Source organism: Lepisma saccharinum, chromosome 1 (genome assembly GCF_977018435.1).
Source record: "Lepisma saccharinum chromosome 1, izLepSacc3.1, whole genome shotgun sequence".
NCBI lineage: Eukaryota > Metazoa > Arthropoda > Insecta > Zygentoma > Lepismatidae > Lepisma > Lepisma saccharinum.
Genome location: NC_139229.1, coordinates 139709967 through 139725621, shown reverse-complemented (window position 1 = coordinate 139725621; position 15655 = coordinate 139709967). Strand labels below are relative to the sequence as shown.

Genomic DNA, 15655 nt, shown 5'->3' with positions numbered 1-15655 from the left:
CCTTGAGTTCATTGTGACAATGAGCCAGTTTCCTGTGTACATTGCACCAAGCCATAAGGCAATGCAGAGGCATCATCCCAAAACATTCTTGATCTCAGCCATTTTTTGGAGGTGTTGTGATCAGCATTACACTCTAGCTGCTTTTATACCCTCCCAGGTACCAATTTATTTGATGCTGGGTGAACCCCAAAGTCACTTTATGCAGGGACAAGACCGGAAAAATTCCAACTTGAGATCAAACATCCTACGAATCAAACGTAGGTCACAAGGCAGTCAGACATCCTGTCGGCTGGACCACTGCAGTTCCTGGCAACAATCAGGATAAATCATAAACTGTTAAAATGCATGTTAGGATGAACACAATGATGGTTCCTTGTGCTTGGATCATGAATACATTTGGAGCAAAATCTGAAATGATATTTTCCGATACCAATACATTGGCACCTCAACTCAGGACATTTTACAATACTGTTTTACATGTTGAGCAATGTTTTACCCTTATAAGTGAAACTAATTCTACCCAAATGTAATGCATACACAAGTGCAACACAATAACTGAAATAATTGGTAAATTTAAGACATTTTGTGTGGGTATAAATTTGGAAATAATGAAATCTACAACAGCCTCATCAAAATTCTATTTGTAGTTTAATAAATATGACATTCCACTGAAATGGAGATATCACTGACATCTCATATACAATAAAGTTTTGTTAAGGAACTTTCATCAATATAAAAATCTATACATTCTTTATTTTCATTGATAACAGTGGCAGTGCCAAATTGTAGGTCAGAATGTCTTAATCTTGAAAAAACCTCTAATCATTGCACTTCAAAATTAAGGTACATTGTTTTTTAAGTCCACTTTATGCACAGTAAGGGTAATCGGGACCGGACCTACAGTTTAAAGTGGGATCTGAACCACTATGTGCCTCCACCGGGTATCAAACCTGGGACCCCCTTGATTACAAGTCGACGACACAACCACTGCACCATCAGGGAGGCCCCACTTCAAAATTAAGTTTCTTGAGCTTTTACCCTAATACAGTAGTACTGCAGACTACCATTCTCTCGAAACATGTCTGGACTATATATTCACATGTCAATGAATTGAGGAAGATATGAAACTCTAATTGCCTTACCTTGATAAAACACCTCCATGCTGACAAGACATCGGTCCTTGTCTCTGAACACCTGAAAAGACAAATGCCACAATGAATAGAACAACAAGGAATATGGTGGGTTCAAGTTGCATTTGTCTAATTCTGATGTCTTCCTACTGCACATGCATTTTCTTCATGAATCAAATTCTATACATGTCTATGTAGTACTGAACAGGTTTAGCCATTACATAGTGTGTTTTTTATGCCGAATGATTTTTCCACCACGCTTCTATTTTTATATGCTGATAGATTACATATGCTAGTAATTTTTGTTGGTGAAATTTGCAAATAATATGCATTCAGAAACATGTCAACTCTAATGCAATTAAAACACCTAATAATTTTCACATTGATGCATTTGGTTATTTACATGGAGTAGGACATTGAGATTAAGTACCCGCTTTTTTTATTGTTGTAGGTTTACAAAAGAAATAAAAATAAGTTGAGCATGTAAAAGAATAGGGGGTAGGGCACTGGGGACCTACAAAAAACAAAAAAGGCAGTACAACCTTCCAAAATCTCGGAATGAGTGGTAATCTCAGTGTGCACCTTGTATTATGTCATATTTCTTCTTTATTGAGAAACTAGAGAACATGTCAAGGGAAGTTGCGTGATTTTGAATCCAACCTCACGATTTTGATGACAAAGTTGCAGAGTTCAATCCCTGGTCTGGACATGGGTGTTTGTGAGTGCCCTTTCATCAATTTCATTTCATCATCTTTCACCCTCATTGTTATAATTACCCAGAAGTGCCAAAAGAGCAACAAATAACAAAAAAAAAAAAAAATTGAATCATGAGATATGGAAACAAATTACTTACAATAACCTTTATCATGATGGGTAAGCAAGCAACAACGCCAAAGAAGAGCCACGATCAATGCAATGAGCAGGAGGATTCCACCACAGAGGGTTCCAATCAGAACTGGAAGCTGATCCTCTGTCACCTGCCAATCACTCCACTGCACCCCACCATAGCCAGTGGAAGCTGTCTCGTTATCCTGAAAAGCAGGGGGCAGAACACACTTTACATATGAGCCATGTAGCCACACAAACACAGTAAAATTCAAAAGAATAAATAACAAAAGCTGAGCTGATGTTAATAAGATATAACTTTAGTTAAACTAAATAAATGCAACACTATCAATCAGATTATAAACTGCTTGATAGTGATGCATTTATACATCCACCAGTAACTTTTCATTTGACATGTAACAAGCATGCAAAAAAACCAGATAAAATACAAGCTAGATAAGTTTTAAAAACATGTCCTACTTTAGAGTTGGCAGAATAGAATTAGTGAAACCAGTGGCGGTCCCTCCATGGAACAGGCTGTTCCCTTCTACGTATTGCCCTTTTTAGCTATTTAAATTATCAATAACATAATAAGAAAGAAAACTTCTTTCTTCCCAAATCACCATGCCAAATAAAACTTTCACCGTGACGGGATGTTTGTTTACTTCACCTACCCTCGTCGTCCCACCCTCTGCTGTCTGACGCCGAGTATTTCCGACCACGCGCGAAGGTAAACACCCACCATGGAAGCTGAATTCTCCAGCTGTTCCCTACGAGACACATAGCGAATTTGTTTTCCTTCGAGTTTTTCTATGTGCTAAAGTTCAATTGCGTTATAGTGATAGTTTTGAGTGTAGGAAGTCTATAGTTTCCTAATCTCATTGCAAAATTGAGTCTGCCAGTCATAACGAACTGAAAAAATCTTCTACAGTCTAATCTTCTGCTAAATGCCTTGGCTAAATGCTGGGAAATAGCTTCCGAGGGAACAGCTCGCATCCACCTGTTCCAACAGCCCCAAGATGCACACAGCGGCAGGACAAGAAAGCAAATGTTGCGAGCGTAGGGTTGCGAATGTTGTATGATCGACTGGCTGAACACAAAAGCTTTTAGTTCATTGAACTTTACAGAAAAGACAGCAAACCAACACCTATCCTAACCGAAATAAGAACTAAAACGAAATCGTACACAAGGCATTTTCAAACAAGTTACTACAAGTTGTGCCTAATCTACAATAATTAACATCTCTATGATGGGAGGAACCAGGCAACGTTGAAGTCTATTGTGTTTCAAAGGCAAAAGATTCCATTGCGGTAGCACTGGCAGAGACGATTCCATTGAGGTTAAATCAGCGATAGCGAAGAATCAGGCGAGGCCAGGCAGGCTCGGTAGCTCAGTGGTTAGAGCAATGGCACGATATGCCAGAGACCCTGGTTCGAGTCCTGGTCGAGCCTGTATTTTTCACTGAAAATTTCTACGCAGTACATCTGTTTGTGCCTAATCTACAATAAGTTACTACAACTCTGTAAAATAGTTAACTGGATAAGTGGCAAATTATTGTTGTTCTTGTTTGTTCCCGAGAAGGGAGTTTGGAACAGTTTGGGTTTTGTCATAATTTCTACAAACCTAGCGGACGTCATGAAAAAACTCTGCCATGTGATTGCAATTGCATTGTTTGAATTACAAGAATGCTCAACTCTACAAAAAAAAAAGTGTCAACTTAAACGTTTTTTTTCTCTGATCACTCATAAATTGCTTTTATTTTTTTCTTTGTTGCGCATATACAATTTTGTTTTTAATGTTTTCTTTACATTATATCATATTTGCTTTAACATTGGTCTAATTACAACAGGTATGGGAGGGGAGGGGGCAAGTGCAGGTCAACTGTTCCCCTGCCTGATTTAGCACCGCATGCCACTGAGTGAAAAAATGAAATAATCAAAAAAGAATATTAAATATCACTTTTAATTCAACCAAGACGTTCTGTTCAAATTTATAATATTAGTTATCTATTAGTGAACAACATAAGCTATACCTACATTATTCCACATACGAGCTACGATGGTGGCAGATTGCTGGTACACTCTGGTTTGCAAGTGATTTGTGTTGTCAGGCATCACCAGCGATGAACCATAATCTGCTGAGAGGAACAATGAATATTAACTTTGAATTTTCAACCTACAAACATTAAGTTAGAGGAAAAATAGAATGCAACCTAAATTGCAAAACAGCAAGTTCACTCATAAAGTAGTCGTCACCTGTCTGTACATATTTTTGTCTACCTTACCATGGTCATAGATTTTGCACAGTTAAACATCAATTTGTACAATAAATTATGCACTAGTCATAATCACTGGCAATTTGCAATGTGATAAAGGAGCAGTAATCAGTTTTAATGATAAGAGGAGATATACATTGTCCACAATTCTGATTTCTACTCTTTGTCATGAACAAATTGAGTCAATTGACTGAGGAGTTCCTTTAGAACACACCCCCCTTGATGGCATGGGAGGGACTGTGAAGTGAGCTGGTTTGATGCGAGTACTGCAGTGGTAAAATACTTTGCTGAAGTGTTAGAGCATGTTTGTCCACAGACTTAATTTCACAACAAGAAGCCTGTGTCACACGGGAGGCAATGAAATAAATTTGGGCAGAATCTAATCCCAACATACATGCTAAACGCAGATTTAAAAAAAGGTGCTATCATTTGCAACAAAGATAGAGCTCTGATTTTGTTGACAAATGATGGAAACTTCTTTCCAGGAACCATAGAAGACGTGGTGGAAGATGAAGTGCAGGTCAATGTTATGCATCCTTACAAAAGCAGGTTGCACTTTATACAACAAAAGACGCTTATCTGGTATGGTTTAATGTGTGTGTTGTCAAGCAGATAACTACATCTCTGGTAACACTTAATAATCAAGGTGAGTTTTATTTTGCTGAATCAATAAATGATAATAGTGTTTAAGCTTTCATATGAATATGCATTCAGGTAAAAATAAATGTTTATAAAATATGTTTAAATGTATTGTTACTGTAGTGGATTCTACAACACTAAAGTACATTACCTACGTCAGCAACAGAGACATAAAAAGATTGACGGGAAACAGAGTTGAATATCTGGGAAGTTTCGTTCATTGCAGAAGAACACTGGAATAAATTAAATAATGAAAATGGTAACATTTCATAGATCCAGTATGGAGTTTTCTTTTCCTCAAATGGAGTAAGCCACCATCTTTAAAGTTTAATGTAACAGAAAACATTAAAAGACTTTGTGAAAACAATGATGACTTTGAATTACCTGATGATATTTGGGATTCATAATTTTAAATAAAAAATAATGTGATCAAATTTTTTTTATCTGAAATAAAAATGAAACAGATTGCTTCTTTTCACAGTTAAGTTGCTATATTACAACAATGTAACATTGACAACATCCATTATATAACAGATTATTTTTGTTTAAAAAATTTCTAACCATTGTTATAACTGTATCTTGAGTCAAAATGAAAATAAATGTCTGATGAAGGGAGACGTGTGTTCTCCTGAAATGTCACAACGAAAAACTGTTTTCTTATGCTTGTAATAACCGTAAACTACAGGAAAATAATTCTACAATGCAAGCAATGCTTACATACAAGAAAAACTATTATTCATCTATTATGGGGAGAGAGGTATACGTACATTCCAGAAATATCAAATCAAGATTCAAACAACGAAAAACTGTTTTCTTATGCTTGTGATAACCATAAACTACAGGAAAATAACAGACATATTACATTAGTAACAACTTTAGCAAATTCTGAAAAATATCTTAGATGCATCAAACAAAAAACAGACATATGTATGCTTAAAATAATTTATACCCAGATAGTTTTATTTCCATATAGACTACAATAACAAAAAAAATATATATATTGGGTCATTACATGCCAAATCAACAAAGTCCACAACCCGACCATCTCAGAATTTTATGAAACTCTCCTATTTGGTAGTCTTCATGAAGATATGAATTCCTGAGAAATTGTAGGTTCCTGTGTGGCATAGTTATGGAGTTTTGGAGGGTCGAAAATACAAACAATTGTCTATATTCAGTCTGTGCCAGAAACTTTCATGGATAATTGCTCTTACCGTAAGTAACGTAAAGAGCTGGTTGTAGTCTTGTTTGAAAGGACATAAAATAAACTTTCCAACAGTATATCACATCACTATATTTAGAATAAAATCTTTTCAAGGTCATCCACTTTGACCTTTTGAAGATGCATATCTGCGATTTTCTTGAAACTGAAATATATTGTTAACACAAGGTTACACTATAACAGAACTGAATTTCAAGTTGGGACGATTATGGGATAATTAAAGAAAAACAATTTAATTAATAAGTGTAAGTAGTGAAAAATGGACAAGAATGTTTGCTTCCTGAGAAATAACTTACATGCACCATAGTTCACAGGTTGTTCATCAGTATTCATTCAGTCTTTGCATGGCAAGTTGGCTTTCGTCCATTGTTAAATTGTACATTCTTCTTGTAGCAGTGGAAGGGTCCATTTTTGTTAGAACATTGCACGTCGGGACCCAACAAATGTCCAGTTGGACCAAATGAGGACATGAAAATGATCCTGATGGTCCATGAGGTTGAAGAAAGTTAACTTATAAATCACCGGTGTCTTCAGACACTTTCTGAATACACACTAGCCACCAGTTGTTATTACATACACAAGTAAAATATCCAGTAATATCTGTAAATTCTAAGACATTTGAACATATTATGAAACGATGTTCTATAAATTCATCACATGCAGAATAACGTTTCATATGTATGACATCTTTTGTAAAAGGAAGTACTGCATGAACCTTTTGGATTCCTGGAATGGAATTAACTTTAGCAAATCGGTCACACAACATAGAAAAATCATCCTCATGGTAGGCAACATTGATGAAGTTTTTGCGATTTTTGTAGTGTGCTGCTGCTCCAACAGAAAAGTAAAATAACTTGGCCAGGTTGTCAGAAACAAATTTATTCTTCAAAAATGTAATAAACTCTGGAGTAAGTGAACTAATGCTTTATCATGCAATCTGATATGGCAACCAAATTTTCAGTTATGACTGTCGAAGTATTGGGATTTCCATAATAAATATTGAATGGATGTATTGTTGTTGCTTGACCATTATTCCGGTGAAAACCTTGTGAGGCATCTTGCAACACACAGGAGTAATTTTCTGCAAAATCACAAAGTACAGTGAAGTTTCTTTTAAATGCTTGAGAAATTAAGCTTGTTGGCATGAAAAAATTTCTGATGAGGTGCACATTTTTTCAACTAGAATTTCTATGAATTCTGCAGGCTTCATTGATGTTTCAAGTCTGTCTGTGGATATCCACTGTTTATTCCTGCTTTGGTGTTAATTTCCAGGATCTCAAAATCTTCAAGGCTTTCTAATCTGGATGTTGCTGGTGATCAAGGTATCTTACTTTAAAAAAGTCAGCTCAAATTAAAACTGTCACAATAAACACACTATCTATTCAACATTCTACCACACTTGTTTCAAACGAGACTCCTGCACACATTCTTCACTTTCTAGTTGCAGAAGTATTGCACATTAGCAAGTCTGCAATGCAATAGTGCAGTATTGCAAACTCTCACTAGAAATGACCGGCTGAAAAAATACACTTATACTAATTAAATTGTTTTTCTTCAATTATCCCATAATCGTCCCAACTTCAAATTCAGTTCTGGGTACTATTATAGTATTGAGGAGACACCTATAAATCATATATTTCACACTTTTTTACATTGCTAACGTACTATTTTGGTATGCGGAACATTTCCTAAGGTGAAATAATGCACTTCTAAGATAATGTCTATTTCCATTGACGTTAGCCCCAAAAACCATTTTCCATAAGGTTAGGTTAGGTTAGGCAAGCATAGTTAAAAAAAAAATTAAAAAATCTAAAAATACTCGACACGTCATGTTCTAGTAAAAACACGGCGAGTTTGAAACACTGACTATTGGGTTACGTCATCTTAACCCACAGAACATTGTGCTCTCGTGCAGAAAGCAAATGGCAGCAGCAGAAACAGCGTATCGGACAGAGATTTTCACAGAAAACAACATGTATTCGCACTAAAATGGATCAAAACTACATTCACGAACTTCCACAATGCTTCAGAAAATGATTTCCTTAAGTACTTTCTTCTGCAAATTTGAAAAAATCCATCTCCCCTATACTTTAATGTTACACAGTTCTGTTATAGCGTACCCTTGTGTTAACAATATATTTCAGTTTCAAGGAAATCGCAGATATGCATCGTCAAAAGTCCAAAGGTTAAAATGGATGACCTTGAAAAGATTTTATTCTAAATATAGTGATGTGATACACCGTTGGAAAGCTTATTTCATGTCCCTTCAAACTAGACAACAACCAGCTCTCTACGTCAATTAGGGTAAGAGCAATTATCCATGAAAGTCTCGGGCACAGACTAAAAATTGACAATTTTTTGTATTTTTGACCCCCCAAAACTCCATAACTATGCCACACAGGAACCTACAATTTCTGAGGATTTCGTATCTTCATGAAGACTACCAAATAGTATAATTTCATAAAAATCTGAGATGGTCAGGTCAGAAAAGACACTTCTTTTTGTTGATTTGACGTGGAATGACCCTATTGTTACATCAGTAACTGGATAGTTCTCATTCTGCTTTGGGAATTAAAATAACGGACAACCAAAATTCATGGTACACAGGCATATTTTTCAAGGTTTGATTACTTTTTGTGTGTCTTTATACATACTTCAGAGTTTTGGCCATTACTTACTATGTTTGCTTGAGATTGGTATCTCACCTCCGCATGCTCCTACAGGATTCTTTTCTTGCAGTCACACATTTGTTTACTGTCAACAATTGAGTTTCGTAGTTACGTTAGGCAAGTCAGATTTATGGCTCTTAGTATTCAAATAATGTCTACATGTTAGGTTAGGCAGCGCAGGTTCATGGCTCTTAGCATTATAATAATTTCTCTTAATGCTTTCAACATATCATCCTGGTGCAAGTTTCCAGCAGGACACCTCTTCGAGCCATGTGTCTACAGTAGTACTTTTACAATCATTTCCACTATTCTGCATTTTTTTTTTCTATGAACAAAAGATCTCTTGTTGATGGGAAGCATGGATGCTTGGGTAAGATAGGCCTACTTTTTTTTATGGCTCTTTTTGCCAATAGGGCATCCCCAATGGTGCAGTGGTAGCATTGTTGTCTTGTAATCAAGGTGTCCCAGGTTCGATACCCGGTGAACACACATAGTGGTTCGGATCTCACTTTAAACTGTAGGTCCAGTCCCGATTAGCCCTACTGTGCATAAAGTGGACTTAAAACACCAACGCCCAGTTCGCCCAACGCATGTTAAATTTTCAAGAAGCATTAAATCAAGTTAACGCTACATTAGCACATCAAGGCATTTCTCCAAAATTCGTTAAGGCTAACGGACCTCTAATGTCGCCGTTAAATCTAAAGGCACTCTTCTGCTTCATTAAAATTTTTAACAGCACATTGTGTTGCATCAGAAAGAAGATGGCGGAATTGTGTGTGCCAGCTGTTGTGTTGAAAGGTTATCCCAAACCGATTTGAACACATTATTTGCATACCATCGCAAAATGCACACTAGTTTAATTCCTTTCTACAGCAAAAATAATTTTCCCATTTCATATTATAAATTCGTACTGCAAATCAGAAATCACATGTAAGTTAAATGAGAAATATTGAATCAATGTACTTTTTAAAGTTTTGTCAATAATGATCATCACACATTATTCAAATTTTATTAATTTTGTCTGTCGAGCCAAAAAATATATATTTATAGTTATATTATACGAACTTGATTTTTTTTAAATGCACATTGGGCTTCCACCTTCAATGCACTGTAACAATAAACACAAAAAATCTCATGACTTTTTAAAATAATGTAACCTCCTTTTACATATTTCAATTTGTATAAGGTAAAGTTATTCACCAAAATATTCAGTGTCATCGTACATGCTGTTTTCCAGTGGATCACATAGAAACTGGAGAAAGTCGTGGTTTGTTGTGTTTATACTTATGTGTGCTTATAACTACCATTTCAATTTTATGTTGTTTTTATTGAACTGAAAAATGTCAGAAAACATAAAGAGATAAAATTAAAATGAAGCAACTGTCCTAGAAATAGGCAATACACGTACTGTACTTCATTTAATGTAAAATAAATCTGTGACATTACACAATGTAGCCTGCAATCTTTCAAAGTAGTAGGGAATTGTTCTTCCAAAGTTTTCAAATTATTATCCACCTACTCCAATTAACATAATGGAAAAAAATGATTTTGCAGTGAAGAGAATGCTCGACACAAATGTTCATCATTCTATATTCTGAATCGAAGTGTGTGCAACCACAAGCGGCTAGCGACAGCTGTTGCAACCTGGAAATAAATGCTAAAAGCACCAAACCTGACCTGCCTAACCTAACAAAGTACAGAAATAAAAAAAAATACTGCCTAACCTATTTACTTATATAGCTCGTAGCTGTACTTAAGTACTGTACAATAAAACATGTTATTTAATACAATCACAAAATCAAAACAATTCTTATGCAGCATACTGAAAGTGGGCCAACTAATAATGGTGCAAATGGAAATTAAATCATATTCGTAACAAGGTTACGAAGCACAGCAAGGTTAGGTTAGGCAAACAGTTAAAATAGTAGTCTTCAAAATTGTTAAAAACATTCATAAATAGCCCCACGAACCATTCATGGATAGCCCCACGAACCATTCACGGATAGCCCCACGAACCATGCACGGCAAGGTTAGGTTAGGCAAACATATTTAAAATTGTCATCTGGTCTTTGTACAATTTCTATGAGCTAAAAGTGGATAAACATTATAGTAATGCTTCTCCCAAGTATTACAACATTTCTAACACATTCTACTCACATTAGTTGCAATTTGTGAGTTTCAGGGCCCAGGGCCATTTGTCAAAAATTTAACTGTGTGCAGTGAAAACAATGAAACCTATGATCTTTTTTTATTATGAACAATATTAACTTTCTGATTTTTTAATATTATGTTGAATGGCTATGTATTGATTTTTTTTACAATACAATACAATACATTTATTCATCGTTAGACATTGTACAATGCAATAGATGTCGTCAGTTATGGGTTACATATTTGTTATTGTATATTTGTAAATATATAATTACATATATAGAGAGGTATGACATGGAACTACAATATGTTATAGATACTAATATGAGAGTATATGCGTATATAAAGTAAGAGTACGTAGACATAAGACAATTATAATATTAGTGACGATGAAATAATATAAATATGGCAGTGGCAATATACGTAACAATAATACATAAAACAGGAAATAAACAATACAATACATTCTAGAATATTAAATCATTTTTGGGATGGATTTCGAATTCTTCTAGATTGTAGAAGACCTTTTCTTTTAACCAGAGTTGAAGTACACTTTTAAATTTTTTAAGAGAGACACTGTGAGCAGCTGCTGGTAACATGTTGTATAACTTAATTCCTAAATACTTATAACTATTATGTGTTTTACTTAATCTGATTGATGGTATGTTGAGCTTGTAACAGAATCTTGTATTGTGTCTGTGAACAGTGTGTCTTGTGTTATAATTACGTACATTTTCTTTTGTATACACTACACAGGTAAATATATATAAGCTTGGCACAGTCATTATTTTTAGTTGTTTAAAGAGATTTTTACAGGAAACAGACTTATCAAAGACTCCTACCATGCTTCGTAAAGCTTTTTTCTGCCAGATAAATACATCCCCAGAACCAGATGAGTTTCCCCATAAGAGAATTCCATGCTATGAAAATATGCATAATATGATTGCAGCAACAAATCCTTGCTAATGCATGTTCTAAGCTTTTTAAGTAGAAATACCACCCTGGCAAGTTTGGAACATAGGTGATTTGTTTGGGACTCCAAAGATAATTTGGAGTCTAAGTGTAAACCAAGAAGTTTTACAGAAGTCCATTCATGGCCATTTCCTAATGTAAAAAATATTTTTTCGGTTTTATTTTCATTAATTGTAAGTTGATTTGTTTCAAACCAAAAAGTGGACCTTTCCTCTATTTCCTTATCAAGCTTCTCAACTGTAAATTTGTCACTGCCCACTGTAAGGAATGTGGTATCATCTGCATATAAAACAGTCTTATGAGGAATAATATTAGGTAAGTCATTTATATAAATATTGAACAACAATGGGCCGAGGACAGAACCTTGTGGAACTCCATTTTTTTATATTTAAGAATTCTGATTTTATGTTGTCTACAGTCACCATTTGTTGTCTATTTGACAAGTAGGATTTTATTAGAGCATGTTCAGTTTCTTTGATGCCATAGAAGTGTAATTTTTTTATTAATATTTGATGTGAAACAGAGTCAAAGGCTTTACTCAGATCGATAAGTGATGCACTTACAGAAAGTTTGGATTCAAATGCATCTAGGAGTGGAAACAATGGTTTCATTCGCTTTCACAGTGGATAGATGGGTTCTGAAACCATATTGTGCATTTCTATATAAATTATTATTTGTGAAATAGCTATCGAGTTGATTATATAAACATTGTTCTATAATTTTGGAGACAATGGGAACAAGTGATATAGGACGGTAATTGTCGGGGCTCGATTTATCACCTTTTTTATACACGGGTATGACTGAGAGCTTGAGGCAGGAAGGAAGGAAGGATATGCAGGGTACCAATTTTCATTGTGGTTAAAACCTGGGATTCCCTATAAAACAATTATTCAAAGTTGAGCATTTTTTCATTACAACATATTATACTTTCTTTAAAAGTTTTTCTACTCTCTGAGTAGCTACAAATGATAGCACAGCTATTTTCTGTTAGGACTGTCCCTCTCCTCTCCAACAATACCTAAATCATCATAATTTTCCAAATAGTTTCCGAGATATGGCATATTTTGTCACATCGTGTTATTTTTTTTTGTCCACCCAAATTGTAACTTTCAACAATTTTGTTGGACAAGTTAAATATTACATATTTGTTATATTGGACCAAGTATCTATCAGTAAGAAAAAATAATGGAAGCAAATCCATGACTATGAAGCAACCTGCTCTGGGTGATTTCTCGTGGGATGACCCTACCTTGCAGAATTTTTTAACAAATGGTTTAATAATGAATGTTTTTGTTATAGAGCTATAATTAATACAATTGCACTCTCTCACCTGTTTCGGTCATGTTTTTCTCCTGCACTCAATACTCCACTGGCTAGGCATGAGATCCGATATGTTAAAATGGCTACCAGGGTGTCTATTTTAATAGAAAAACAAAAAGCATACAGTAATTAAAATTTCCCCAAAACTCCCACACCAGCCACCTACGCTACGACGCCATTATGTTTCTCTCTTTTGTAAATTAGCGTTACGTAAACTGTAAAGAACTAATCAACTTAAAACTCTACTCCATCATAACTCTGATGTAGAGATGAGTCGTTCGCGAACGAACGAATCTTTTTGAACGAATCTTTTCAACGAACGACTGATCCGGTTCACTGATTCGCTTCGAAACGGCTCAGTCGCGAACGAATACCGAAACCGCTCCGCGCTCGCATAGGAAAGACTGAAAGACGCCTCTAGCGCTCGGGGGAAACAGTTGGTCCCTTTGTTCACACTCCGCGCCTGCGATTGAAAACAAAATTCCAGCAAGTCACGTGATACCCGAACCAACCCCCTCCCTCCTCCGCTTCTCCGGCACCCAGGGAAATAGGACGGGTTTCCACTAATGTGGTCTTCAAAGGAAATTTCCTTGTCAGAGAAAAAAAAAAGCGGAAGTGGCTAGAACCAGGGAGGGACAAAACGGGCACTTGTCACCCCCCTTGGAAAAAGATAGTGCTGTTCATTTGGTGCACTGTTCTTTTTACCTTGGAAAGTAAAATAAATATAAATGTTATTTATTCCCTTACTAATTAATTCAAAATAAAGCATCGCCATAAGTACGGGTACATATTCTTTGTCCCCCTGGAAAATAGTTTTGATTTATCCCCCTCTGGGGATAAAAAGTCTCGACACGCGTATGGTTAGAATTATTTGGCAAATTTGTCGTTCATCCGAAAGAAAGGAAAATGCGAGAGGTATTTCGATCTAGGGATGTCCCGATTGATTGATTGAATTGGTGTTTTTACGTCCACTTTATGCACAGTAAGGCTAATCGGGACTGGACCTACAGTTTAAAGTGGGATCCGAACCACTATGTGCATCCACCGGGTATCGAACCCGGGGGCCCTTATGTTAGCAAGGCGACGACGCTACCACTGTGCCATCGGGGAGGCCATATATTGGTTCGGATATCGCTTTAAACTGTACATCCGGACTCACAAACTTTGAGAATTTTTTTGATAAGGAAAGATCTCGAAATACAAACATTTAAAACAAGAACACCTCCATGAAGACATAAGTTTGTACATTAAAGAGCATAGATTCGTTGTTATATTCTAATACGTCTTACAGTAAAGCAACTTCGATTTCGCCGAAATCGTCGACGTACCACTGAAGGTCTGGGTTCGAAAACTTACATGCGCATCGTTATTGCATACCTTATGAGAGTCTCTTCATCATATACAGTAATCATCATTCACCTTCGTCGTAGCAATTAGCCAAAAATGGCAGAATCGACACACAAAATAAGGAAAATAATTTTAAATTAAGACTCTCGAATATTTAAGTTTCGATCTCGATTTTACATCCCCCAACGTTCTTGACCTCGTCTTAACAAGTCTCGATGATACTTATCTCTTCTTTACCTACGCAGGATGACATTTTCCTTATCACTAAAGTACCATCTTATGAAAAACAACAGGGCGATAAAGAGAATCAATGTATACTTACCTTTGCTAGCGACTGCATATTTCTTTTTTCATACACTTATCCACAAAGGAAAAACACGCCCACATACAGAGGGGAGGGAGTTACAAGCGTTGCAGTTACAAGGGAGTCATCACTTAGTCTATTTTGCACCCGTCACATGATACGGGGTCCAACATAGGTAATAATACAACTATAATGCCGTATAACTAAAATCTTAAGATATTCTGGCTTCAGTTAAAAGCTGAGGCTGTAGAAGGGCATTCAACAGAAACAAGGGTGAAACACAGGACAACACACACACTACGAAGATTATACTGGCCGTAGGTCCCGACGCCAGAGCCTCGTTAGCCTGCAAAATACAGTCCAGGTTGTACTACGTGGAAGTGAAGTTGGAAATTGAATGTACTACGTGGAAGGGTCACAGCTTACGCCACATGCAACAGATGAATTCCAAGGACAAATAAGAATGTTATGAAAAATAACTATAAAATAAACAGGAAGGAGTAAAACAAATCTTTGCAGAGAAAATAAGTTTATTTTTAGTGGTTTATATCCACTACTATTTCACACATCCTGAAATATGTGACAGCTGGTAAACATTTCTGAGGCATTGTTCTCATGTCATAGGAGGAGGAAAGTGCATTTTCAATGTTACAGTTTCTTTTTCGGACAGAAGTTGCCATTATTTAAAAGTTCGTTGTATTGCAAGCTCATGATAATGGTCACTTGCAGGGATATTTACCGTAAGTTCTACTAGATGAACAAATTAACCTATATTTTTCATATCCGGAAAATATTATAAAA

The 15655-nt window shown here is 35.8% G+C and overlaps 1 protein-coding gene and 1 non-coding gene across 4 annotated transcripts in view; one reads left to right on the top strand and one right to left on the bottom strand.

Moving 5' to 3' along the window:
* The window catches only part of LOC146001668 (uncharacterized), a 29087-nt gene extending 15672 nt beyond the window's left edge, over window positions 1-13415 (bottom strand). The window contains exons 1-4 of one of the 3 annotated variants that reach the window (XM_083139310.1): window positions 13214-13415; window positions 3992-4092; window positions 1990-2161; window positions 1143-1194 (exon numbers count right to left, since the gene is read on the bottom strand). In XM_083139310.1, the coding sequence (XP_082995436.1) occupies window positions 1143-1194; window positions 1990-2161; window positions 3992-4092; window positions 13214-13226 (338 nt within the window). In that variant the 5' untranslated portion in view covers window positions 13227-13415. Of the gene's footprint in view, window positions 1-1142; window positions 1195-1983; window positions 2162-3991; window positions 4093-13213 lie in introns of all 3 variants that reach the window. The other 2 variants (XM_083139299.1, XM_083139290.1) reach the window with 2 other exon arrangements.
* Window positions 3335-3406, top strand: TRNAI-GAU (transfer RNA isoleucine (anticodon GAU)). Its single transcript has one exon. It is a non-coding gene; the product is annotated as a tRNA-Ile (tRNA).
* Window positions 13416-15655: the final 2240 nt, after the last annotated feature.